At 42.8% G+C, this 26,851-nt stretch overlaps 3 protein-coding genes across 7 annotated transcripts in view; 2 read left to right on the top strand and 1 right to left on the bottom strand.

Moving 5' to 3' along the window:
- Window positions 1-15,162, top strand: LOC126634722 (disintegrin and metalloproteinase domain-containing protein 9-like). The gene is made up of 22 exons (XM_050305346.1): window positions 1-70; window positions 1,907-2,004; window positions 2,860-2,936; window positions 3,578-3,656; window positions 4,367-4,443; window positions 5,630-5,849; window positions 6,319-6,384; window positions 6,465-6,536; window positions 7,207-7,379; window positions 7,674-7,758; window positions 8,695-8,816; window positions 9,652-9,823; window positions 10,550-10,639; window positions 10,888-11,083; window positions 11,201-11,306; window positions 11,502-11,676; window positions 12,104-12,184; window positions 12,847-12,952; window positions 13,613-13,745; window positions 14,154-14,217; window positions 14,554-14,606; window positions 14,947-15,162. Exons 1-22 carry the CDS (start codon window positions 1-3, stop codon window positions 15,023-15,025), a joined length of 2,394 nt encoding a protein of 797 aa, XP_050161303.1. The 3' UTR covers window positions 15,026-15,162.
- Window positions 15,132-19,230, top strand: PSTK (phosphoseryl-tRNA kinase). The gene is made up of 7 exons (XM_050340822.1): window positions 15,132-15,148; window positions 16,299-16,647; window positions 16,886-17,144; window positions 17,877-18,075; window positions 18,514-18,589; window positions 18,708-18,801; window positions 19,042-19,230. Exons 1-7 carry the CDS (start codon window positions 15,132-15,134, stop codon window positions 19,227-19,229), a joined length of 1,182 nt encoding a protein of 393 aa, XP_050196779.1. The 3' UTR covers window position 19,230.
- Window positions 19,228-26,851, bottom strand: part of IKZF5 (IKAROS family zinc finger 5) — a 13,513-nt gene continuing 5,889 nt past the window's right edge. For 2 of the 5 annotated variants that reach the window (XM_050305359.1, XM_050305360.1), the window contains exons 6-7: window positions 23,887-24,765; window positions 19,674-21,630 (exon numbers count right to left, since the gene is read on the bottom strand). In XM_050305359.1, the coding sequence (XP_050161316.1) occupies window positions 21,389-21,630; window positions 23,887-24,765 (1,121 nt within the window). In that variant the 3' untranslated portion in view covers window positions 19,674-21,388. Of the gene's footprint in view, window positions 19,636-19,673; window positions 24,766-26,851 lie in introns of those variants that run through there. The other 3 variants (XM_050305362.1, XM_050305361.1, XM_050305364.1) reach the window with 3 other exon arrangements.

Below are 26,851 nucleotides of genomic sequence, written 5' to 3' on the forward strand. Positions count from 1 at the left end.
ATGTTAAAGCACTGCCTATTTTGGTTCACTTTTGGGCTAACTTTTACTGGGAAACCCTTTTGGATGAAAGGTAAGTTTGCTTTCTTTTTAAATATTCAGAAAGTTTCTTCTTCTTCTTGCGCTCTCTGATCCTGAGCATAATGATGCTCCCTTTTCACATCGAGTCACAGCACCTGCTCATTGAGAAAATCTTGTGCAAGAAAAAGGGTGTCTGGAAAAGATTGCAGGTTGAAAGGTTTTATTGCTGAGCTGTTTGTGGGGTTTTTCCCTCCAGGATGTGGTAAGTATGGAAATATATCATCTTCCATGTAGGACACTGTGACAACTGCATTTACTGTCACTCTCATCAATAGTAAAGACTGCAGGAAAAGATTTCTTCTTTAGTAATGTGAGGGGAATTCCTACAGCTTCATTATGGTTCCTCATTAACTCATTTCCATTTATGATTTGGCTTCACTCTTTAGATTTAAATGTAACACCTGAAATATTTCTTAGACAGTGGTATTTTTGTGATGTGCATCGAAGATGGTTTCCTGCTTTCAGGTGTGAAAATTTCAGTTGTTAAAAGAGCATCTCCGTTGTCAGTTCAACATACACTTTTACTCGTGAAAGAGAATGAGTTTTGTGATTTAGATAATAAAATTATTGAAGACTGAGAGCAAAGTCAGAAGTAAATATCGAGTGCTGATACTCTTTTCAGACCTGTTTCCTAACAGCAGCTTCCACATTTTGATGGCAATGACAGCCTGTAATGTTAAACATACAGCTACCTGCACCTAGCTTTTAAAAACCCTGATGTTATCTAACAGGTAGAGATCATGATTACACTGCAAAGCCCTCCTCCTCACTTTGAATGACTGGTTGTGTGGCTTCTTTGCAATCCTGAATTCCATTCACAGAAACGTGGGAGGCTGAGGGTGACTTTGTATTACTATAAGTGTGAAGAAATCTCTCTATTTCCTTATGAAGGAACAATTTAAGAAGGAAGAACCCACTTTCATTGTTAAAACCCATGTTACTCTTGATTCTGTTACCTGTTTAAAAGCAATGGTTGTGTCTCTGTTGATCAAACCAGACTGATGTGCAGACAAGAAAAAGGAAGATGAATTCAAGTTCTCACAGTTTTAAAGAAAGTTAGAGGATATTGGTTTTGTCTTTAACCATTTACCTGAAACCAGGCTTCTTATCTTTAGCTTCCTGCATTAGCATGTTGTTCTGCAGATAATTCTGATATCATGTAAAAGGCTACAAATGTTTTGCAAAGGTTTGACTGTTGCTAGAACAAACAAAATGCAGCGTTAGGCAATGGCAGGAGCCAAGATTATACACACAGGAGGTGGAAGAATTATATCCAGAGGACAACTGCAAGTATTCCTCATTCAGGGCACCGGGAAAAGGATGGTTTGGTATTGTCCATATGAAGGGAAAATTAAAATTTGAGCTATTATCGCAGTTTATAATGCAGGTAACTAAACCCAAGAGTTAAAGCCAAGACTACCAACCAGTTTTGGACACCCTGTTTAAGGAAACTTTGGCTTGAATTTGCAGTTTGTAGCACTTTACAGCAGTTGTGTTTGGGGTGGTGCAGTCATCACCCTTGAATACAGTCAAACCAGCATTTCTGCAGAAAAACGAGGCAATATCTATTTCAACACTCCGAAATTAAAAATAACTTGGCCATGACTGAAACTGTTGATTTCTTCAACTTCCCAGCATGATCCAAGAGCTCTGAAAGAGACAGAACAGCCCAAGCTGAGCAGGGGCAGTCAGGTTCTGGACTGGTGAAGTCGCTCTTTCCCCATTTCTGGCTGGATTAGAACGGTCTTTTGGCAACGCCCACTGTGCAGGTGCCAACATAATGCCTTATGCCTTCTGATTATTTACCACTTTCAAACTTCATCTTCAGGTGTATCTTCTGAACAGACACCCAGATTTTCTACATTAGAAATAATCATTCCTCAGAGTCTGACGGGCAGAGAGAAACATCACCCATTTTTTCATGAGGTTTGTGATCCTGATTTTTTTTCTTCTGATGCTGCTGTTTTTCCCAACACTGTCCTACATTACACACACACAATGTATAAGTATATAGAGATTTTTGTGAAGAAATGTGCCAGATTTCTATATTTCTTCAGATTCTTAGTGTTTTCAACTAATTTTGAGCAAATTTGTTCCCACAAATTCCTGTGATTGTGCTCCAAGTTAGCGCCGTCCAAACTTCTGGTTTTGTTAACAACCTTGTAAGGCAGAAGTGAGAAGGAACACGAAGAATATTTCCATTTTCTGAGTCAGATGTTGAACTTGCACTGATGTTCATGCTTTCTGCCTTCTGGTTTTGGATAACCAGAGGACTTCAGCCACGGAGCCCCTGATAGGTAAAAACGGTCCCCTAGAGTCACATAGTTTAAAGGAATGAGTTAAAAGAGAAAGATCTGAGCCTTAATTCTCCAGTTCTGAGGTAACTTCCCTTTGTGCTAGATACTGAGTTCATTTACTGTTAATGAAGTAGCATTAGTCATCTTTGAGCAAACCGATTAAGGAACGAGAGACTCGGCGAGTGGCTTATCTGATTTACATAAGGAGGGTCACAAAACCTGGCGTGGTGCTTGGCAAAGAGTGCACACATGGGCTGTGCCCTCCTGTCCTCTGAGAGAAAATGTGCAGATTAATAGAACTTAAAACTTTACACAGGAAAGAATGCACAGTGTGCTGCTGAGGCTCTGAAATTACAGAGGGAGAAGGTTTGGGATCTGTGTTTTGGCACACCCTTCACACACACAGAAGTTGGGTAGAACATGGGTATGACAAAACCAAGTAGAAAATCACCTAATTAAGTGGTATCTTTTGTCCCGTTTTCAGGAGCATTCAGATGACAACCTTTCTTACTCAGTGAAAACCAGAAATGGAACATACCTCCTAAAACTGAAGAAAAATAAGTATGTGATAGTGTTCTAAGGAATCACACTGTCCTGGGGTTAGTTGTATCCAGACAAGCATTTTTATACTGAAAAAATTCAGAAGAAACCATTTAAAAGTCAGATTGCAGTAATTAGAAAATTATTCTGTTCAATAGTCTCTCTTTTATGGTACTATCTTGCAAACAGAAAGGAATAATAACTTCTCTAGTTGTGAAGAAATTTACTTTGATTTTTATTTTTTTTTTAATAATAGCAATTTAGCAACACAAGATTGTACATTTCAGAAAATCCTTAGGGGAAATCAGAGTTCTGTTCAGCATTAGCTTTTTATTAGCTGGGGGGAGGGTTCTTAGCTGTGTTGTATTTGAAGAAATTTCTGTTTCTGTTGTTCCTCATTCCTGAGCCTGGAGCAGTCCAGGCCCTTATGCAAATGAATCTGCTTAGATGCTTCTCTATGGGTTTTGTAGTTAAAATATTTTAAAATAACTTATTTTCCAAAGACTCCAGCTCATTTTAAGGTATTTTGCTTGGTGTGCCTCCATTTTAATAATAATTTAGCATGAGTGTCATGCTAACAGAATGTAGCATTTGCCAGGATTCTTGACCCACTTCTTGCTTTCTAGACCTTTAAAAGAGCAGTGGTTTATTTTTGTTTCCAGAAAGCTTGTTAGTGAAGACTTTATGCTGTTTACATATGGGGAAAATGGGAAACTGGAGGCAACACAATCCAAAAATGAGGTACTGTACCTGATAAAATCCCCTCCCCCCTCTTTGTGTCAGAATTTCCTCAAACCAGGGAAACCGAGAAAAAAAAAATATTTTCTGGGGATGCAGCTTTTGTGAATTTTCACAGTTGTAGCACTTCTGTTTAACAATTGCCAGTGATAATAAACAAAAGGTTCACGAGGGATTTGGCTGTTTGTGGTAGGAGAGCATCCCTGTTTCCTGAGGTGTGAAAGGAGATGCCAGGAGATGATGCCAAGGCTGAATTTGAGCTGCCTGATTAGGTCACCCTTGCACAGTGTGCAATTAAAGGTGCAGTGGCAGCATCCAAAGCACTATAATTTTTAGGTGCTGTATCAAACGAGCCTTCTAAATTCTTCTAAATTTAATTTCAACTTTAAACTGCGTGTGAGCTCAGTGAGACTTCACTGGGTGGTTTGTGCATGGGACATCTTCTCAGGTCAGCCCTTGAGAGGACTCTGAGAACAGGATGAGCAATGCAGATGAGAGGATTTTTACAAAAGATGGTGATGGGTTAAACAAGTAATCCCAACACAGCAAGTGATATTTTACTCCAAGAAGGCTGGGATTATTTTCAGAATAGGGAACTCCACAACATGCAGCCTTAATGTCATGCAAATAATATGGTCAGTTAGAAAATAAGTTTGCAGTTGGAGGCAGCCACCTTGTTTTGTCACTAATTATGTGGGTTTGTTGCCTTTCAGACACACTGTTATTATCATGGCATTGTCGAAGGAATTGCTGACTCAACAGTTGCTCTCAGCACCTGTGATGGCCTGAGGTATCCTCTCTTGCTTTTTTAAGGATAATTCCTTGTGCAGTACCAAAGTAAAAACAGCAAAAAACCCAGTTGCTATTCATCTTACAGCTGGAAAAAAACCCCACCATCCTGTCTTGCAAATATTTTTTTTAATATTTTCACCTTCTGATGAAGCTGAAACTCTTTACAGGTTTTGTAGTTTCCATCAACTCCCACTTTTTTTTCCCTCTTTTCTAAGATTCCTTCACAGAAAAAAAAATAATGAAACATGACAGAAACCATAACCTGGTTTATAGGCAGAACCTGGGCATGACCTGAGGCTTCTAGGACTTGATGTGAATATTTTGACCAGAAATACTTATGTAGGAGAAATGTTACCTAATTAAGCTTTTGATGCACTTAAAAAACACTCCTGAAAACATTTCTGTCTTATAAATGAGCACGTTTCAAAACACAAACTGTTTCCATGGAAAAAATTTTGACCAAATTGGAATTTGGAACAATTTTTTTGTGTGTGTTTCAAGTGCAGTAAAATTACAAGTGGGATAAAATTCATGCACACAACTTTCATGCGAGATCACAGTGAGATGCCACTCACAGTAAATCATGGCATATCCTGGCATTCCTGTAAAGGAAGGATAAAAGGTCTGTGTTGTGGTATTTCAGGCAATGCACAAAGGCATTTACCAGGGGTTTCTGAGCCGGGGACAAATGCAAAATATTTGTACTTAGCTGCACTCAGCAGTGCAGTGTTGCTCTTGTCCTCACAAACACCCTGGTGATTGTTTTTAGCCTCTCCTTCTGTCTTACAAGATATATTTTTTAAATTGCTTTAGCTGCATGGGGCTGAAAGTGAGACCAGAGATAAGGATTAAGAGAGACCTTTTGCATCAGCTTTTTACCCATGATCCAGACTCATTTAGTAACAATTTGCCTCCCTTCTCTCTTTTTTTTTTTTTCTTTCTTTTCTCTCTGATTCAAGGAGCCCCCACTTGTGTACAACTTTTTTATTAAGTTCTATTTTGTCTTTTGTTGGACATTTGACCTTACCCCCCATACTGAGATAATTTAAGACAATAATCTATCTCAATGTAGTGGTGTGAACAGTTCTAGGTTTTTTTAAGCATCCAGCTCTCATTCACCCACCTAGACATTAACCACGAGGGAAAAACTATGGAATAATTTTTCATTCTTAACTGATTTTTAGGGGAGTCCTCTACATTGGTGGCAAGTGGTATGGAATGGAGCCTCTCCACACATCCAGCACATTTGAACATGTGTTTTATGAATTAGAGGACGAGCAGGACGTGCCCTTCCACTGTGGGGTGCTGAATGGCAGCCTTCAGCTTGAGCAGATGTTTGTGGAGCAGGCTGTGGAGTACACATTTTCATCAAACACTACCTCTGGCAGGGAGAAGCTTTTGAGGGTAAATATATTCCCATTTCTCTGCTGAGCTGCAGTCCAGGCCATCCCCTCAGCCCGTCCCAGCAGCCAAGGGGCCTCCAGAGCTCTTGCTTTGGAACAATATCACTGGACCTGGAGGCCACTTCCCTGGGGCCTTCCTTTTCCATGCATGCCAAGCCAGACTGGTGGGAATGCTGCTGAGGAAATCCTGGAGCAGAAGACCTCATTGGGAATTTAACATAGCTTGAAGCAATCCTGCAGTGGAAGAGCAGAGGCTGCCCAAGACAGCTGATCCACCCCAGTGCCTGACCTGCTGTGAATTACTGATACCTAGAGATATTTGTGTGGCAAAACTAAGGCCACTAATTAGAAGATGCAATTTATAAGAATGGCCACATTGCCTTATGAACACACAAAATAAAAATCGTGAGAAACAGAAGTAAAAAGCCTTGAACTTGTTATGTTAACTTTCTGTCCTTTCTAATTGGCAGGAGAAGCGAGCTGTCCTGCCTCAGAAAAGCTATGTAGAATTGTTTGTGGTGGTGGATAACAAGAGGGTAATTATTTCATCCAACCCTAAATGCATTTTATTATTTGGTTAGTTTTCTTTCTCTGACATTCTTGTGGTATTTTACAGTTTTTGCTGAAGAATTCTGATCCTGCTGCGGTGCAAAAGGAAACGGTCGAGCTGATTAATTACGTTGATGGGGTAGGTCAGATAAGTTGCCTGGGTTGAGTAATTTCTACCTTATCATAGGTTTCAGAAGTACAGCTCATGCAGTTCTGAAACTGTATTTGGAAGTTATACAACAATCTGTAACACAGTTAAGGCACATCACGAATCTCTGCTCAAGTCTTGTGGAATTGCAAGCAGGGGGAGAGATCCAAGATGTTTTCAAATCACTTCTGTGGTTTGACTGCTTCAGTCTCCATGTGTTTTACATTTCTAGGAAGAGTATTTCTCATGTTTGTAGGGTTTTTTTAAGAAAACTCTCAGCACTGTGAACAATTCCATAAGCTCTCTGATCAGCTGCTCCCAGTTTCTCCTCGAGACAATTAGCAAAGGAAATGAATGAATGTGGTCTTTCCAACTTCTCCAACTGAAAGATATGTTTAGGTATCTTCATAAAGTAGATTTTCTTCAGTTATATTTAGCTTTATAGTCTAAACAATTTTATTTGCTTTATAGTTTATAAACATTTTATATTTTCATTTATAAATACAAATATACCTTTAGTTTCAAAGAAACTAAAGTTCTGTCTTAGTCACTAAGTTCAGCTTATTTTTACTCAGTAATAGTGAAGTCATCTTTCAGAATTCCTCAAATTCCTCATCAAAACAGAGCGATGGACATTAATTATCATTACATTTTTTTTCAGATGTATAGACCATTAAACATCCAGATTGTATTGGTTGGGTTAGAGATTTGGACAGATGCAAACCACATCTCTGTAATGGATGGTTCAGCTGGGGATGTTCTGGGCAGATTTGTTTCTTGGAGGCAGAAAGATCTTCTTAAGCGATCAAGAAACGATGTCAGTCATCTCATAATGTAAGTTTTCATTCAGTGGGAAAACTGGCCATGCTGCCAGTGTTAATGTACAGTATATAATTATAATGTAAATATATTACAATGTATAAGCACTGACATTATTTTCAAGCTGTTATTGCAATTAGCATTATTAACTACAGCGAAATCCTGATGTGGTGATGAATTTCTTCTTGACTTCAGCAAGACCAAATCTTGCCTTGCAGAATTTCTTTCAAACTCATCATTGTCTTTCAGTAGAAATCACGAACTTTCAGCCCATCTTTCAGCACCCCCTTCAAACTGCTTTTGTTGCAGAGGGAGAAGCTCTTTCAGGGGATCCATTGGAATGGCTTTTGTGGGTACTGTCTGCTCACAAGTGCAGGGAGGGTCAATCAGCACTGTAAGTACATCATTTTGTGGGTGATGGAAGAAATTAGCCCTGGACCAAGTCACCCTGGTCTTGGAGACCAGGCTTGCAGTTGTATGGTTTCTTTCATGGGCTTTATTACGTAAAGATTCTTGTATATTTTACAACTCCTTTTAAGTACTTCTCAATTTCTCTCCTTGTCAAATTCCAGCCCACCTGGCAGATTTACTCCTCAAATAATTCTTTTGTTCCCCTTTTGTAATTCATCTAACTCAATATTGCATGAAAAAGCCCATCCTCATAGGATTAAAGTTCATAACTAGAGTGGTTTTGGGATGGGCACGAAGCACAAAACAATGTGTGGGGTTTTTTACTCTTTAAATAAATACTGAACATAATGCACCACGTTCCCAAGCATCTGGAATTCCCCACAGGAAGGCTGTAAGCTTGCAAAAATTTGAAGTGTGGGAAAATTAGTAAGAAACTGGGTTTTTCTCCACCCTTGGGGCAGAACCAGAGGTTTCTGTTCTTAAAGCAGGGATGCCACAACACTGTGGATAATCTCAGAAGCAGCTTTGGTACTCCAACAGTACATTTGTCATTGAAGGCTCCACTGAAATCAGTCTCATGAGTGATTAACTGTGTTAGAACAGAATAAATAGACTAATTTCAGCTGGGAGGAACCTACAGTGACCATCTAGTCCAGCTGCCAACTCTATTTATTATTCAGAATATGATCCTCATGGAAGCAACAGAAGGAGTGGCAGAATCTGGCCCTGCCTGAAAATAAAAGTGACAAACTGTCCTTTCCTGCTGCTTCTGCCTTGAGATATAGTTTAGTATTCTGCCTTCATGGGTCTCCAGAGCTTGGTGGTGGGAATGAAACACGAGGCACAAACAGTGTTTTCTTGATGTCACCTTTTTGTTGTTGTTTTTTTGTCTTTTTTTGACACTGATTCTCTCTGTTAGTTGAACCACAACAATATGTTACGTCACGCCACGGTGGTTGCACACGAGTTGGGGCACAACCTCGGCATGAAACACGACGATAAGAGGTGTCCTGCATCCTACATAATGCACAGCACAGACAAGTAAGATTGCCACTTGTTTGGTTGCAAGAACTCCTTTTGTTTGCACGACTGTGCCTTGCAAGCCGTGAAACTCCTCTGGAGTCTGGAAGAACTTCTGTGAATGGGGAGTTGTTTGAAAAATTTAGGCAGAGAGCTGTAGTCACTGAATTAGGATTTCACATAATCTTAATTTATTTGAAATGTTTCCTTGTTTTCTGACCCAATCATTCTTTATTTGTAGTATTCTTAAAAACCTAATTTGATTTTATATATATATTTTTTTTAATGATAGTGTGTTTCTGGTTTGGTTTTTAGCCTGCTGAGAATGCTTTAAATATACTCACTGGGTTCCTGCAAACATGCAACAAATATTTAACAGTTAATTTAAACAAAACATTTTGGCTTATGTTTCTTTCAGTTCATTTGTTCTTTGGCTTCCCCTTAAGAGCAAAAGATCATATTATTTATTTATCCACATTTGTCAGGGTGATTGAACACTGGACAAAACCACTGTAAGGAGATGAATTCCTGAGTTTTTAGGGACTCTAAGGTGAATGTCTTTCTAATCAAACATTTTTAGACTCAGTACACACAAGGAATTTCTAAAGCCTGTTTTATACAGGACACCAGAACAGATAATCTCATTTCTGAAAGTACATGTATTTATATTATAATAGTATTTTTTAACTTCTAGTACTGCACTTCAATGCAAACTAAAGCAGAAATTAACTATCTCATTATCTCCTAGCATTATGAAATGCAACATTTATTATAGAGTGACAATAATTTAAGAGCTTGAGTTGTACATTTTCCTGTAAGCAAAATACTTATAATAATAAAATACTATGTTTTCCAGTGGATCCAGGAATTTCAGCACCTGCAGTGCTGATGATTTTGAGACCCTTATTCTTAATGGAGGAGGAAACTGCCTTAGAAATCCTCCCAAGACAAGTAATGTGTACAGAGAACCTGTCTGTGGTAATAATGTGGTTGACAACAATGAAGAATGTGACTGTGGCAAACCACAGGTAATGGTTGAAATTCAACTGGAGACTTGTTGTATATTGGATTATTCTATATGATATTATTCTATATAATACTGGCCTTTTGATATACATGAATGCATTAATACCTGAGGAGTTTTCCTTGTAATTTTCCTTTCTATCCAAGCTTAAAATCATACTTTGATTTTCACGTAGACTCAGTTTAAAGCTATTGGTCTTCATAGAACACTGAGGCACTGCTGGGAAAGAAGAGCATTTTAGAGCAGAGTATGTGCAGATAAAACTGGGTTTTGTGCTGGTTTTAGCACAGACATTTCTGTTACATGACAGAGGCTACTTTATCTGTAGAGCACATGCAGGTTTCTTAACAGGAACCCTTAAACTTTGCCCACACTGAATCACTTTTGTGAGTCGTTATTTGCATTGCCAAAAAGGTCCCTCAAAGGATGGGAGGTGTTGGCTCGTTCTCCAGAAAACAAAAGTGTCTCAAAAAAGACATCAACAACTCAAAAGGCTGTCACCAGCTCCTGGTTCCAACTGGCCACAACACATCAGAGCAGGTGTTTTCCTGATGACTTGTACTAGGCAGACACAGCCACGCTGTCCGCTGGTTCCTGTTGGAGCACACGGCTGTCAGAAGGTGGCAGAGACAGGGATTTAAGGCCTGGCTTGCACTTGTACTGCTGATGTGCTTTCCTAGCTATGTAAGGAGATAAAAACAGTGTCCCCTTGTCCGTGGCTGTTCCTCAGGAGTGCTCCAACCCCTGCTGTGATGCTGCAACCTGCAAACTCACGCCTGGATCCCAGTGCGCTCAAGGACTCTGCTGCAAAAATTGCAAGGTGGGCAATGCCTTATTGAGCAAAATTGATGCTATTCACTAGATTTTTTTAACGTTTGAAAAGAGCTGATCTGGTCCTCTTTGACCTATTTTCACGCTATCAAACCACGTTCACCAGTAGAGGGCATTTGAAATCTGAGAAAGGAGAGAAATTTGTCTCCCTTGACATCACTGAAGGTTGTCACTGATTGTTTCACCCTGGAACTTCTGATGTTGCAAACTGACAGCGCCTTTCCTCTCTGGTTCCAGTTTAAAGTGGCAGGAGCAGAGTGCAGAGCAAAAAGGGATTTCTGTGATCTCCCTGAATACTGCAGTGGGAGCAGTGCCTACTGCCCAGAGGACGTTTACATCATGAATGGTCACCCGTGCAGCAACAACAAGGCCTATTGCTACTATGGAGTGTGCCAGAGTTTTGATTCACAGTGTGAAGCTATATATGGGAAAGGTGTGTTTATTATTTCATGTAAATCCACTGGTGTTCTCCTTTTCCAGTTTTTCTTTCTTGTGTTTTTTCGGACAGCTTACAAAGATTTACTGTTTGTTTGTTTGTTTGTTTGTACAGGGGCACGAAAAGCACCTGATATATGCTTTGAGAAAGCAAATATTAAAGGAGATAGGTTTGGAAACTGTGGGATGAAAGGTGGAGTGTACAAGAAATGCCCTGTCCAGTAAGTCTCCAGCAAACAAAACTAACCCTAAAATGTTCAAAAAACGTATGCCGTCACAAACCCATAAAAGTGTGAGATTTAAAGAATATTTCCCTGAAATGCAAGCTAAAAAATTTGACTGGATGGTGTATTTTCACTGATATTGTGGGTTTTTTTCTGTTCACCTTGTCTCTGAGTGTCCTTCCTTCAATACAGGCACAGTCTGTGTGGCAAACTCCAGTGCACATCTGTCAGTCTCCAAAACCTTCCTGCCTGGAGTGTTGTCAATAATGCATCCGGGGTTTTATGCTGGTCTTCTGACTTTGACTTAGGATCAGATATCCCTGATCCTGCTCAAGTTCACGATGGGACAGCCTGTGGAGAAAACAAGGTAAGAGGCATCCCAGCAGCGTGATGGAATATATCCCACCAAGTGGAAAGTCCTTAACTTCCAAAGGCATTCCACAGCTCCCTTGTTTGTGTGCCATAATACAATGAAAAACCTGCTTTTTTTTTGAAATCTACAAAAACAATTAATTAGCTCTTCAAAAACTGGGATGCTACGAATCAGTCAACTCCATAATCAGTTATTCAGATTATTCCATCAAACTGCACCCACAGGGTTAAGAAAATGTGATAAAAATACAGCTATAAAATTGTGAAGTACTGAATGTTCTATCACCCCCTTTTTCTTGACATACAAGTAAAAGCTGTAGCCTTGTTGTAAACAGATGCATTTATATGGTATATTTATAAAGGGATGGGATTTTTTTTTTCCTTAGTTTTGTGTTTGCAAGACTCTTAATTATTTCTTCCAGGCCTGTGTAGGTTTTGAATGTGTTGATGCAATGTTTCTGGGCTACAGCTGTGATGTAAAGCAGAGGTGTAATAATAATGGGGTGAGTAGACGGTGCTTCATGTTTCTAGACTGGTGCAAGTTCCCTGCATAAAAGCAACAACCATCCAGATGACTTTGCCTTTTTTTTTCTGATCTGTATTAAAAGTTAAATCCACTTTTTTACCTGTAATTCCTGTTGCCAGGGCAAACCTCTTAGCACTAACACTGAAAGGCAATTCTTCAGATTTTCTCTTGGGAATTTTTTTATTATTACTGAGCTGTTGAGTTGCTAAAGGAAAATATTCCTTTGAGGAAGATGGTCTAGTAATTCCTGATTTATATATGTCTCTGTGAAAAATCAAAATGGAGTCCAAAGGAGTTCCTTGGACTGCAATTTAGTGGAGGCAAACAACAACACAAATGTTAATTTCTACAGAGAATTCACTTGAGGTATCAGGATCACTCAGTGGTTTGGGATGCTATGGAGGGGGAGGGCTTATTCCCAGCTAACACTTCAGGTATTTCTATGCAATACTGTGCAGTATTCCGTGTTTCCACATGCCACTCCCTACGTGGAACTCCAGATCCCTGCCGAGGCTGCAAGTGGAGGTGCTCTCAGGGAGGTGCTGCCGTTTGACTCACCCCTGTGCAAGGGCTGTAGGTGTGTTACAACAGTGGGAGCTGCCACTGCCCGACTCATTAATCCCTGTTGTCCTGGGGTAGGTGTGTAACAACAACGGGAACTGCCACTGCAATGCAGGATGGGCCCCTCCGTTCTGCAACCAGTCCGGCTACGGGGGCAGCGTTGACAGCGGTCCTGCTCACACAGGTAGGACACTGAGACTTCCTTCTGCCCCATAAAATAAACTACTTACAGCAGGGGTTTTTTTCAGTTTCTTTTGAACTGTTTTTTTTTTTTCCTACTGCATGAGACTTGAAGAACAAACAGTATTATCTAGTAATGAAGTAGCTTTTGCTGGCGTTCACACTGTACACGCAAAATGTTTTCCCTCTTTGTTTAAAAAACAAAGTTTGCAGTCTGTAGCTTCGTGAGGAGAGAAATAATTCTTGTATTACCAGATTTTACTAAATCTGTGTTTTGGGAAAGAGGGGAAAAAAAATGTTTTGTAGTTATTAAAAGTTTAGGAAGGCAAAGAGGATGTGCAGAGCAATTGTGGGTGAGCAGATACAAAATCACAGTCACAGAGTCACAGAAAATGCTGAGTTGGAAGGCACCTACAAGGATCATCAAGTTTGTTGAAAAAATATAAGGAAAAGGAAAAAGTTTGTATATCATGGAACATAGGGGGGTCAAAGGCAGAAAGAACTTGTAATAACGTAAGGCCAAATCCTACTTTTCTGATCGTAGCATTTTATAAATTTCAGTGAAGTTTCAACTGAAAATAATTCGAAGGTTGTAGTGTTTTCAACAGGAAAAAAAAATGCTTTAACATCGTAAATGCCATTATTTCAATTCTTTTTTCTCTAGACACATCACTTCGGGATGGGCTGCTCATCTTCTTCTTCCTCGTGCTGCCGGTCGCCATCGTTGCTGCCTTGGCAATCATTAAGAGGGACGCAATAAGGAGAAAATTTTGCAGGAAGAGCAGAAGACAGCACAGGTATTTCCCTCCTTACAGGTGCTATTTGAACACAGGAGAGCAGGCTCCTGGTTAATTTAGCAAGCCAGGTAGGTGCTTTATCTACACAAAGAATTCCACACCCCCTAAAAAAACAAGCCCTCCCTGCCAACAGCAGTAGCAGGTAATTCAGTCCCCTGCTGTTTGGTAGTTTAATCCAGGCACTCCAGTTGTCAGTTCTTGGGTGTTTTCCCCAAAAAACATTGCACTTGCCTCATTGTTATTGATAATTGTATTGCACATGGGGACAGAGCACACTGAAAGGGCTTGCCAAGTCCAGACAGGGCTGGGCTCACAAGCAGAACCCTCAGATCCTCTGAGGTGTAGCCTCATCCTTGGAAAATGCTGCATCCCTGAGGAAATTTTCTGACCACGTGGTTTCTGTTTCAGGGATAACAATGTGCAGGAAGCAAAGCAAGATAACAAACCGAGTCATGACACAAGAAATGATCAGGTGAGAGATGCATACTTGCATTATTTCGTGTTAATACAAACTCTGCAATGCCTTTTCTCTAATATTATTATTTATGACTCTGTGGCTTTTTGATACATTGAAACCACCTGTATTTCCAAATGTTTAATAGAGTTTAGAATGTGTTAGAGAGGATTTCTGTGTGGGTAGGTATGAGCTTTATTGCCTGCTATCAAAACAACATGTTGCAAGAGAATATGAAGAATGTCCCCCAAAAAAAAAAGAAAACTAGTTCTTAAATACAGAAATCTTAATACTGGATAATTGCATGCACTTTGTGTTTTCTGTTAACCTGATTTTCTGCAACGTCTTTTCCAGCCTGCCACGTCAAGCCCTGATATTTTTACCACATTGCATTTTCCTGGTACAAGGTTTGTAGTGCTTCAAAACCTTCTTCACTTCACGTTCGCTGGGTTTACATCGCTGTTGTCACTGCATATGAAGTTCCTGAGGTCTTGTGTCCTGTTTAAGATGAATTTTTCAGGCAGCATCATGAGCTGTAATAGATTGAATGCCTGAGGGAAAAATGCTGTTTTACTTCTTGTTTAGAAAACAGCACAAATGCAGGTAAATGCTACAGGAAGGGGCAGAGAGGGTTAGGTATAAATGTAAGTGCTAGAAACTGTTTAAAGAACGGTGAAGAACCAGTTTAGAAATGCCAGTTGTCTCAAGTTATGAAATTCTAAACACAACGTGTTTCCCACGCTTCAGGCACCCAGTACAAACCCAGTTTCCTGCAGCTCCCTCAGGACCTCAACGACCCCCAGTCCCACCTAGACCAGCTGTCTGAAAAGCTTCTTGGCGACCCTCAACCAATTCTGACAACCAACTGGCCTGAAAAAAAAACCCAAATCACAAGATTTTCAATCCTCCAGTCCTCTCCTTGTGTGGCCAAAATGCCCTTGGGAAGCAGGTACCTCTGGGAAAGACTGGATAGCAAGAGGCACTGAACACAGATTTGGTGACTCCCAGTGTTTTGCTTCTTGCTGCTGGCTGTGTTTGTGCCTCCTCTACCTCACCTCTTGGTTTTTTTAAATCAGAAGCCTGAAGTTCAGCCCTCACAGGATTACACTTGTGACAGTGTGTGAGCCTGAGGTGCGGGCCAAGGAGAAGTGAATTCATTTATTTACAGACACGATTTATTCAGCTCCACCTCCGTCCCTTTCCATTTCAGGTAGTTTATAAAAGTGACCTTATACCTGGGGGCACCAGGAACACTGTGCCTGAGTGTGAAAGAAACCATCCAGTTACAGAAAATGTGGGATGCTGGGAAATGCACTCTGCAGCTCAACAGTGGTTCAGTGTCTGCTGGTTATTGCAGCTCGGGATTTTTTTGCTTTTGTCTGCCACAACAGCAACGGATTAACTTGGGTCATTCTGAATGAGACAATTAAAGACACTGGCACTGATTTAAAACGGAACGTATGGAGTGACAGAGTTTGTCCAAATGGGTCTCCATCCAGGAGAGGGATCCAGAAAATCCAGGAAAAAAAAAGTCTGCATCAAAATGGAAAAGCAGCTGCTGTGCAGAGACCAACTCGCTGGGAAGGACAAAACTATGAGTACAGATCCACCTGTCCAGCAGGGAGTGACCAGCAGCCTGGCTGTGTTCATGCCAATTTGGGAGTGTGAAGTAGGGAAAAGAGCGAGTAAATTACAGAACTGCCTCACCAATAAAATATTTCTAAGCCCTCAGATGGCCACATCACTGAAGAACTGGACAAAGGAACCCAAAACGTGTCGCAGGCAAAAATCTGCACTGGCAAGGAGCGTCTGCCAAAGGAGTGTCCTCTTCCTTGCTCACTCAGGATCTTAAATTGTTATTATAATTAAATAACTTAATAAAGATTTTTGTTATGAAATATTCCCGTAATTTAGGCCTCAATCACCGCGGGGCAGCGCTCTCGGTGGCGTCTTTGTTCAAAGATCTTGAAAGCCACCGCTGGGTACACAGTGAAGGCTCAACCATTTGGCGCTCCTGGGGGTCACCAAAGCGAATAATTCAGTGTATTGCGAGGCGAGAACTGGGTGAGAAAAGGGGTAAAACCAGTTTTGTGTAAAAGGGGCCGGTTCTGTGGGCCGGGCCTTGTGGCGCCGCGCCCGCCAGGGGGCGCCCCCGCGGCGCATGCGCACAGAGCCCGGGCGGGAGCGGCGGCGGCAGCGCTGGCGGAACAGCAGCAGCAGCGGCAGGAGCGGCGGCGCGGCGGGAGCGGCAGCGGCGCCCGGGTGGGGCTGTGCCTGCTGTGCGGGCTCCCCGCGGCCGGCAAGTCCAGCCTGGCCCGCGCCCTGCGCCGCCGGCTGCGGCAGCGCCCGGGCTGGGCCTGCGCGCTCCTGCACTACGACGAGCTCATCCCGCCCGAGGCCTTCCGCCCGCGCGCCGCGGGGGCGGGGCCGCCAGAGCCGCTCCCATTGGTCGGTGCCGTTGCGTCAACGCCGCGCGCCCGCTGTTGCCAGGCAACGGGACGCGTCCGGCCGGGACCGGGATTGGGAATGGGATTGGGAATGGGGAACGGGACCGGCACTGGGCCTGGGATTGGGAGCGGAACTGGGAGTGTGTCTGGGACTAGGACTGGCTCTGGGGTCAGGGCCGGGCCCCCCCTTGGCCGGGCGGGGGCTGTGCGGGCTCCCTGATCCCTCCGTGTCCCCGCAGGTGCCCGGCTGGAAGCGGAGCCGCCGGGAGCTGCTGCAGTGCCTGGAGGGTCTCCTGCGGGCCCTGCTCACCGGGGCGCCGCTGCCCGGCCCCGCTCAGCCCGGCTGGGAGCGGTTCCTGCGGTGCTGCCGCCGGGAGGGGCTGCTGGAGGCGGCGCGGGGGGACGGCGGGGCCGCGGCACGGCCGCTCTGCCTCCTCCTGGACGACAACTTCTACTACCAGAGCATGCGGTACGAGGTGTACCAGCTGGCCAGGAAATGTGAGCGCTCCTCCTTCGGCGGCGGGAGGGGGCTCGTAGGAGATCCGGGGCACTGCAGCTGCTCTGAGTGCTCTCGTGGAACTTTGGGTCATTCTTAATTGCTGGGTTCCTGCGGTACGGTGAGGAGCAACTGAGCCTTGTTACTGTGTTATTAGAAATTGGCAGGACACTTAAAACCCTTCTTAGAGCAGCCTTAGAGCACTTTCCATACGTAAGGGGGCTCCAAGAGAGCTGGAGAGAGACTTTGGACAAGGCATGGAGTGACAGGACAAGGGGGAATGGCTTCCCACTGCCACAGGGCAGGGTTAGACGGGATATTTGGAAGGAATTCTTCCCTGTGAGAGTGGGCAGGCCCTGGTACAGGTTGCCCAGAGAAGCTGTGGGTGCCCCTGGATCCCTGGAAGTGTCCAAGGCCAGGTTGGACAGGGCTTGGAGCAACCCAGGCTAGTGGAAGGTGTCCCTGCCCATGGCAGGGTGGTGGGATGAGATGAGCTTTAAGGTCCCTCCAACCCCAAACCATTGTTTCTGTGTGTTATCTCAGATGTTATTGCTTGAAGGTTATTGCCTTGAAGGTAAAATTGTTGCTGTTCCTGTCTAGGTGTGTGTTCACATCAGGCTCAGAACTTGTGTAGAATCCCCTCAGTCATGCAGAGCCTTTCTCTTGTGTGTTGCTCTCAGAAATTGTTAGTTGAACTGTTTAAAGCTAAAATTGTCTGGTTGTGTTTGTTTTAGATTCCTTGGGCTTCTGCCAGTTGTTTTTAGACTGTCCCCTGGAATGCTGCCTGCAGAGGAATCGCCTCAGGAGTGATCCTGTACCTGAGCAGACAATACTTTTAATGGCAAGGAAAATAGAAATGCCAGACCTCAAGAAAAACGCTTGGGAGCAGCACAGCCTCATTCTGAGCAGCTCTGATTGCATCTCAGAGGACAAGTATGCTACTGGATTGATCCTAGAGTTTTCCCTAAGTGCAGTTTTCATAAATGAGTGTGTAAAAGCTCCTTATTGTATCTAAACAGTGTGGAAAAGATATTCCCAGTGGGGATTTTTGGAAGCCAGTCAGTTAAACAAGACACTGGCTGGTTGTTGGGAGCTCACAGCCACCATCCTTTGCAGAGTTAACCCCAAAACTCATTCCCTGCATTCCTACCCTGACGTTGAAAATCCATGTAAATTGCCTGAAACATTAAGACTGGAAATAATTGAGCTGTAATTTTTTTTTTTCATCTCAGGTTATTTCACTGATTGCCTCGTAAATTTAACTGGAAACTTGCTCTTTCTTTTTTTTCTGTGGTACCATTTCAAAATGGAAGAAAAACGTCAGTGAACCTGTTTGGTGGATGTGTTTTACTCTGTTGTTTGTTTTCTCAGTGAGCAGATAATGAACCTGCTGGCCACTGCTCTGGAAAACCCAGCGAGGCCAAACGAGGAGGACACGGAGCAAAAGGTAGCACTGCTTGCCTTCAGGTGGTGATGGAGCTGCTGCTGCTGTGTTACTTGTTTCCAAAGTTAGGTAAATTTAAAGTGTTTTGCTTGTCTCCTCCCTTTCTGCCGGCCCTGGGCAGGACACAGACCGAGCCATCTGTGCAGCCAGTGCTGTCCACCAGGCTGACCAGGCATGCAGGAGGGTCATCTCCCAGGCCATGAAGGATGCCAGAGGTACATCTTCTACCTGTCCTACCCATCCTACCTATCCCAGAACCATTTAGTTCCAGACCAACATTTTAGAGGATTACAGTTCATAGGACAAGGGGGGATTGTTGGGGTGTCTGTGCAGGGCCAGGGGTTGGACTGGATGGTCCTTGTGGGTCCCTCCCAACTCAGCATATTCTGTGACTCTACAGTTCTATGATTTTGTCCTTAAGATGAAGTTTAAAGTTCAACTTTAATTTTCTTTAGACAAAAACGTTCTCCCAAGTGAGATGAAGAGCCTGGCGGAAGAACTCAACAAACTGAAAGCAGAATTTTTGGATGACTTGAGGCAAGGAGAGACTTTGAAAACCCAGAATTCTGACCCTGCTACGAGCGTAGTTTCTTCATTCCAACAAGAGGCAACCAATGTGGTCAATAAATATATTTTAAAATAATGACATAGAGAATGTTGGGTGTTTAAGAGTGTTTAAATTGCAGTACTCTGAGCACTGCTGCTGAGAGATCCCTTCTCTGACTCCTCTCTCCATGGTATGGAAGAGAAACACAGTCTAAACAGACTGGACATCAAGCCAAGAGCAAACTATCCTTAAATTTAAATGTCATGGGATCACAGATAGAATTTAGCCTGGGAAGAGCACTTGGAAGTCATCTAGTCCTGCTTCCTGCTTACCATGGCACTGACCTCGACCCACAGCCTCCTCCAGCTGAGATTCTGAGGAGCAGTGACTTGGCTGGTGACCTGCTCTGCTCTGTCCAGCATTACCTCAGCAATCCCAGGGGTGTTTATCCTCCTCACCATCCCTAGATCCCTTTTAGTCCTGAGCAGATCACCAGCTCCACCTGTGGAAGCACATGCAATGAAGAATTAACAGGAGACCTAATTAGAAAGTGTTATTTTATTCGTATCTTACAAAAGCAAAGCTTCACAACATGAACTACACCAGATAAAGAGTTATTCCAGAATTAACCTTGTCATCTCCAAAACATTCACTAACATTAGAATTTATTTTACAACTCTTAACAGGTTTAATTTTTGCATAAAATGTGCTCTTTACACTGAAATACATATTATTAACAAAGTAGGTACTCTGAAGCACGTACACCAAGATTGCTCAATGAAAAATGCTTCAGCAGGAGAGAGATTTCCTGCAGCAGAACATCCATTTGCTGTAGATTTTCAAAGAAGCTTAAAATTAATAGAAAACTTGCCAGTGAAGACTTCTAAATTACATTCCCTTCGTCAAAAAGAAACAAAAAAATCAACCCCTCTCCCAAACAGTCCGGAACAAAACAAACAGCAAGAGATTATTTGGCTGGAGAACACTGCTGGAACATGTCACCCAGCACTGAGTTTTATATTAAAATGCCAACCACCATTTTATGTCAAAATCCTCTTCATCTAAACATGTGTCTGTGAAAAAACAACTATTTTTCCCCATTAGCTGCTTTGCAGTTGGTTTAAGTATTAACCGAGATAATTAAGATGTTCAAATATTTATGGGAATATTCAGTCTCAGTAAGTCTGTACTGAGTGCTACAAGTTGCTACAAGTTTCAAGTGCACGTTGAAATGTCCACAAAGCTATAAAATAATCTCTTTCTTACAATCAAAAACAAAAACCTCACAAAATTCATGTTTTGCAACGACAGAACCTAACAGAACCAAGCTATGGAAAAATTCCATTTCCTTCCAAAACTTCCCTGTTTATAAAATGCTAATCACCCACCGCCTTATAATTTGAGGATTTGTTTTTGCTTTTTAAAAAGAAACAAGTTAATGCATTGTAGCACGTGGAGAACTTGATATGAAAAGTCCCTCTGACTGAGAACTCGGTCCCAGAATCCTGGCCAAGTATCCCTCACTGACTGGGTAAGGCCTGCTTGTGCAAGGCAAACATCAGGACCAAACTCTCAAACAATTTGCCAGTCTTCAGATTGTCGTCAATAGGATGTGCAATTTAGGAAAAAACCAGGACAAATACACCTTGCAAGGCTCCTCAGTGGAGAAGGGAACAGCAGTGTCAGGGAGTTGTTTGGCACAACAGCACGAGGATAAAACACAAAGAATCCTATTCCTGGTGTGCCCCTCTGTGAAGGATGCAGGGATCCACCCCAGGGATGTGGGTGCAAAGAGCCAAGGGACAAACACCAAAGCTGCTGCTGCCCAGGAACCCCCTGCAGAGAGGAGGAAACAGGGAAGTGTTCCTAGCACTGTCCTGCTGTTCTTAAATGTCCAAGATAACCTTTTCCCTTGGAATTCCAAAGCAGAAACAATGCTATCCAGGCAGCAGCGTTAAAATCCTTCCAAACAACAATTTGCAAGATTTGGGGTTAGATTTTTTTTTTCCCCCCACACTGAGTTCTGTCATTACAAACATATTTTCTCCACAACTGAGGATCCTCTGCTAAATGAGGGCCCCTTTTCCATCAGATCCTGCAGGCTTCCTCTTACTCCCAATGACCTGGCCAGCTTCCTATCCTGACTTTTGTCCAAGGGCATCGTGGTTCAGAAGTCATGTTTCTAAATCACCAAACCATGAGCTGTCACACACAGAAAACTCTGTAACTGCTCACAGGCACTGCCAACCAAAGTCCTACAGGATTAGAAACCACGTCAGTGGGATGGAGGGAGGGAATCCTAAACATTTGTGCACATGGAAGATGGGAGGTGTGCAAATCTCCCTGCTGAGGAGGGAGAAAGGTTGGAGCCACAAACCAAGGAGAACTTGCCTGTTGTGACTGGTGCCATTCAGCACTGTCAGGTGCTCCCTGGAGCACCACCATTCCAGAAGCTTCCTTGGAGCTGCTGGAGCCTCAGAATAGCAGACTGCATTATCTATCAAAAAGACAAGGAAAACCACTTCTATAAATTACTAATCTTAAAGGTCTTCAACAGTTAATTCTCTCATCCTAATGCTGTATTTTTAGCCAAACGGAGGTTTTAGAATCTGCCAGTACGTGATCCACACCTTTCCTCTCCTCTTTGATTGAAACAGGCATCTTACAAAACCCGTTCAGGAGCAGTAACTTCCAACTGGGTTCCAGTTCAGTCAGCTTTTAGTCCTTAAAATAAAGGACTCTCCATGCACAAGGAACTGCAGTTTTACTGATAAAATAAATTTTAAAAGCATAAAGCAACAAAGAGATGTTTTGGAATCACGAAGAGTGTAATGATGAAAAATGGAATTACATCCTGTTTTACAAACAGGTGGGTTTTCCTGCATTGACCTTACACTGAAGTCACTGTTAGTTTCTCCATTGGCTCCAGGAAGTTTTAGCTCCCATAACAACATAAATTTGAATAAGCCAAACATTTGCTATTCAGATTCCAACCAATTTGCTGATAGGAAAGGGAAGCTTAAATTTGTCTCAAGTAAGACAAACCAAGGTAAAAGTGCACATCTAAATATGGGGAAAGTAACAGTTCCTCCTTTTTTTCTTTTTAATGCCTGAAATGCCTATCTAGCCTATTAAGGGTTATTATTAATTTTGCTCAGATGTTTTATTTTGGTTTATATTAAAGTGCCTGTCCAGTACCCTGGGGGCTTCTAAAATAAGATGTACAGTATGAAACAAAATAATCATTTTCAGTTATCATTTGCTACCTAAAGTCCCTAAGCCCAGTGTAGTTCCTTTGCCTCCTACACAGACAGCTCAGAAAAGCCAGAGGCCCTTCCCCTTATTTCCAGCACACCCAAAAAGACATTAAATCTGGGAGAGGGAATAAAAGAGACCTCCAAGTCAGCTGAATTTACCATAAACTTGATCATACAACTCTCAAAACACACAGGCAACCTCTCAGTTGTAGCCTGGCCCAACATCAAACTGAACAAAGGAGTTTTAATTTGTAAACCTCTTGCTTGTTCCTATTAGCACTCCTGTCAGCAAGACAGAAGCCTAATTGTGCAAATTTTAAATATCTGTACAAATTAGTTTAAGGCAGCTAGAAGTGTCTCACAGAATATATATTAGCTCTACAAGCTCTTTATTATGTCTGTTTAAAAATTACCTCCTCTGAAAAAGATGTAAATTTTGGTAAGTGTAGGTTAAAATAAGGTATCCTGTTTAATTTTTTTGTTTGTATAACTCATGAATGACAAGCTTTTAACTCCTTTTTTTTCCTACCAGAGTTTTATTCACAATAACCCACAAAAACCTTCTAGTTTTGTGATGACTTTTTAAAATAGTTAGTGTTTGAGCCCTAGAATGAAGAATGTAGGCTACTAAAGAGAAAATTATTATAAACCTTCATTGGATTAAAGCAACTTTTACATCAAATTGAATCTGTATGTGAAAGTTGCTTCTGTTTGCTTTCCAGGTTTAGAGTAGCCAAGTTTTTAAGGATAAGGATGTCTCCAAAGTAGCCATATAGAATCATAGAATGGTTTGGGTTGGAAGGGACCTTAAAGATAATTTAATTCCAAAGGGACACACCTTCCACCAGCCCAGGTTGCTCCAAGCCCCATCCAACCTGGCCTTGGACACTTCCAGGGATGGGGCAGCCACAGCTTCTCTGGGCAACCTGTGCCAGGGCCTGCCCACCCTCATAGGGAAGAATTTCTTCCAAATATCCAATCTAACCCTGTCCTCTCTCAGTCTTTGTCCTGTCACTACTTGATTTGTCACTGCATTAACCTTTCATAATTTATGGATAATGTGGCTTGTCCAGCCTAGTAAATACGCTGGTAATGACATCCTATGGTTCAGGACACGTGCTCTGCTTCTCCATTTGCAGAATGTTTATTGGGATTTAAGTGCAAGCAACTTAAATTTAGCAACCATGGCATGTAAATGCATTCCAATCCTGACAGCACTCTTGGCTTTTTTGGAAAGGCTACGTATAAAATAACAACCAAATCCTACACGAAATTTCCCTGGCAAGTTTTACAACAACATGGAAATAAATTCGCCTCCTTTGTCAAATTGACTAATGTGACTATTCCATATGGGAATGTGCAAGCTTTCCATCAGCAAGTATGAAAAATAGACTGTAATATGTTAAAAAACTAAACCAAAGCACGTCTCAGTCAATGTTGATTATGTTGGCCTCTTGCAAAGTGGCAAGCGAAGTCGTACTTGTTTTTACACTTACACCCACAGATGTTGCACTGGAAAGGATTTTCAAACCCATGACACCCCATGTGAATTGTGTAAAGGATATTGTCTGCAAAGTACATGTCACAGTGTGGGCAGTGATGCAGAAGCTGAGGGTCCTGGACTGGGAGGGTTGGAGCCGGAGTGCTCGGCTGGCTGTTACTTATACTGGGAGTACTGGTGTGGGCGCTGCGGTCGCTGCTGGGCCCGGCCACGGGGCTATAGTTCCTTTGATTTTGTGGAGGCCGAGGGTCTGGGCTGGTTGGAGATGAGTTCTGAGGAATATTGGCTGACACAGCTGAAACTACCGCAGGTGCAGCAGGCTGCTGGATCATGAAAGGCTTTTCATCCTGACAGGAAACAACGTCAGGAGAGGCTGGATTTTGGTTTTCAGGTGGCAAGCTGGACAACTGTCCAGCCAAGGTGGAGAGCTGGTTCAAAGGATTATCCACCATGAGGTCTTGTGGATCTCTCGGCAACCCTCCGCTCTGGGTCGTTTTTGCCATGCCCTCGTACGCCTCAGTCTGGATATTTGGGATCTCGTGGGTGAAGTCATTAAGGTAGTCTGGTTTCTGCACCACCATGGAAGGCGGGCTCAAATTAATTAACGCTCTTCTGCTGTACCCCAAATTGCTGGTCTTCTTCTGCAAAACCCCCCACATTTTCTTGCTGCTCAGGGAAGACCTCGTACCCTTGATCGGCACCATCTTGTGCTTGCGCCGCCGGTGGTGGGACAGGTTGCTCCTGTCGCTGCAGCGGAAGGAGCACAGTTCACACTTGTAGGGCTTCTCCCCGGTGTGGGATCGCATGTGGGCCTCCAGGTGACGCTCATAGGCCGAGGCAAAGGGGCACAGATGGCACCTGTGCGGCTTCTCACCTGGAAAATTAGAACAGGTCACGCTAAAGCCCCTCGGAGCACTCGGAAAAGGCTTTTTGTGGCACACGGAGCAGCTGGCGGTGAGCTGCTGATCCAGATCCAGAGTCACTGCCAGTCTTGAGCTCAGCTGAGTATCCAGGGGAAGAACAAAGAACATTGGGACATCTCTGCCTCACCCAAGTGATAATTAGCACAGGGGAAACAAAGTGAGTGGGATTAGCACAGTAAACAACCTGCCCTGGAACTGCCCCAGGGATGCCAAGCGCTGAACGCGGCGATGTCTGTGGTGCCCTGAACTGGATCCAAACTCTCCCTCACCCATGGGGCTACAGGAATGTCTGTGCCACCAGAGTGAATCACTCTGCAGGATAACTGAGCTTAAACACTCCTTCTGGTATCCTCCGAACTTCCCTAGTATTAAACATCCTGGAACTACTATCTAAAAAACCCAAGCATGCATTCATCCACCAAAAACTGAGTTTTGAGAAAGGATCCGGTGGCTAAAGAGTTATTAAAGAAAGCAAAAGCCAGGTACTCCCTGGAGAGCTGTGTGTTCTCCCAGACATGCTGGTCAGGAATTCTCCTTTTGCATAGGTAGAACTTCGATCTTCTATTAAATGAAATTTCTAGATAGTCCATCAACATTTTAAAAATACAGAAAACTTTCAAACATAATTACAGGCCATTTGTAACACAGTGTTTTGGGGCTTTTGCTTCTCCTCTGATACACTGATCTTCTAGGAGTTTTTAGATCCAGATCTGCAATGTCAGAAATGCCTAAAGGATTTGATGCCTGTTCAGGTGCTGAAATGAATGATCATCTTATCCTCCCCATCTAGAATTCCAGGTCAATTGTTAAATCACTGTTGTGCAACTGATTCTCTTGCCACATAGCACAGAAAACTCATTTAAAAAAAAAAAAGTGAGTGGGTTCCTTCTCTTTTTTTTTTTTTTTAGGCATTTTCTACTATTCTAAATGCAGGCCAATACAGATGTTTTGTGGCTCCCCAAATCCATCTAGAACAACTGTAAAAGCCAGAGATCTGAATGCAGGAGATGTAAGATGGCACGTGACAGAGAAACCCCTAACCATGGGGAGCATCCCACAGCTTGGAATCACAACCTGGGATACCAAATAGATTATTTTTCCTCCTACCTCACTGGCTCTTCAAGACGGACAGGAATTTTTGTGCTACCTACTGGTAACCTGCCACTTCCCTATTTTAATTTTAATGCTGATTCATCACTCCAAGCCCTCACAGTGCATGCAATCCATCTCCTGGCCCTTTGCCACGATTCCAAGCAAAACAACATTCAGGTCTTGGATCTCCTTTCCCTTGAGTAAAACAAACAAACAAACAAAACAAAACAACCCCAGGAAAAACCAATAAAAAATTACCCTTTTCTTGTTCTGGAGTCCCCTGTCTCTGTACAAAGGAAGAAAGTGGGGCTTTCTGAAGAGCCATTAAGGTTATGGCAAAGTGCTGTTGCCATCAGGACCATGCAGTGCTGAATTAAAATTAAGGATGGAAATGTACTGTAACAAGGCAAAGGGGAAACTTACACAGAGAAAAAAAAAGCAGCCTGAGATCCTTGTCTGTGTTCTAAAACTGAACAGGTTGGTGCAGAGAAGTGAATTGTTACTGTTGTCAGCCACTGGTATTTCTGAACCAGGCATGTCTGAACCACAAATTTGGCTGCTCCCTGTGTGAAGGTGTGTCCAAACTGACAGAGCTCTTTGATGGACAGGAGAGTGGCATCCCTGCATCCCCCTCTCACACTGCAACCAGGAGACACAGCTCAAAACATTAGTCCAGGCCCAAACCCAAAGCATTTTGTTTGCCCTAACACCCAAATTCATGTTAACTCCTGCAATGTTTGCTTTGACCAATGACTGCTGGGTTAGAGATTTTTGAGGATGTTTCTCAGCATCCCAGTTCCTGGCTGGAATCTTTCTTGCTTTTGTGTACATTATGCTGCAACCATGATGAAATGGTCACAAGCTCCCACAGGAACTGTTCTGCCACCTCAAGCCACTGGGAGGGCTCTCCTCCCTAAAGCAGCACAGGACAAGAAAGCATTCTGA

Source organism: Myiozetetes cayanensis, unplaced genomic scaffold (genome assembly GCF_022539395.1).
Source record: "Myiozetetes cayanensis isolate MyiCay16 unplaced genomic scaffold, myiCay2020 scf10, whole genome shotgun sequence".
Classification (NCBI taxonomy): Eukaryota; Metazoa; Chordata; class Aves; order Passeriformes; family Tyrannidae; genus Myiozetetes; species Myiozetetes cayanensis.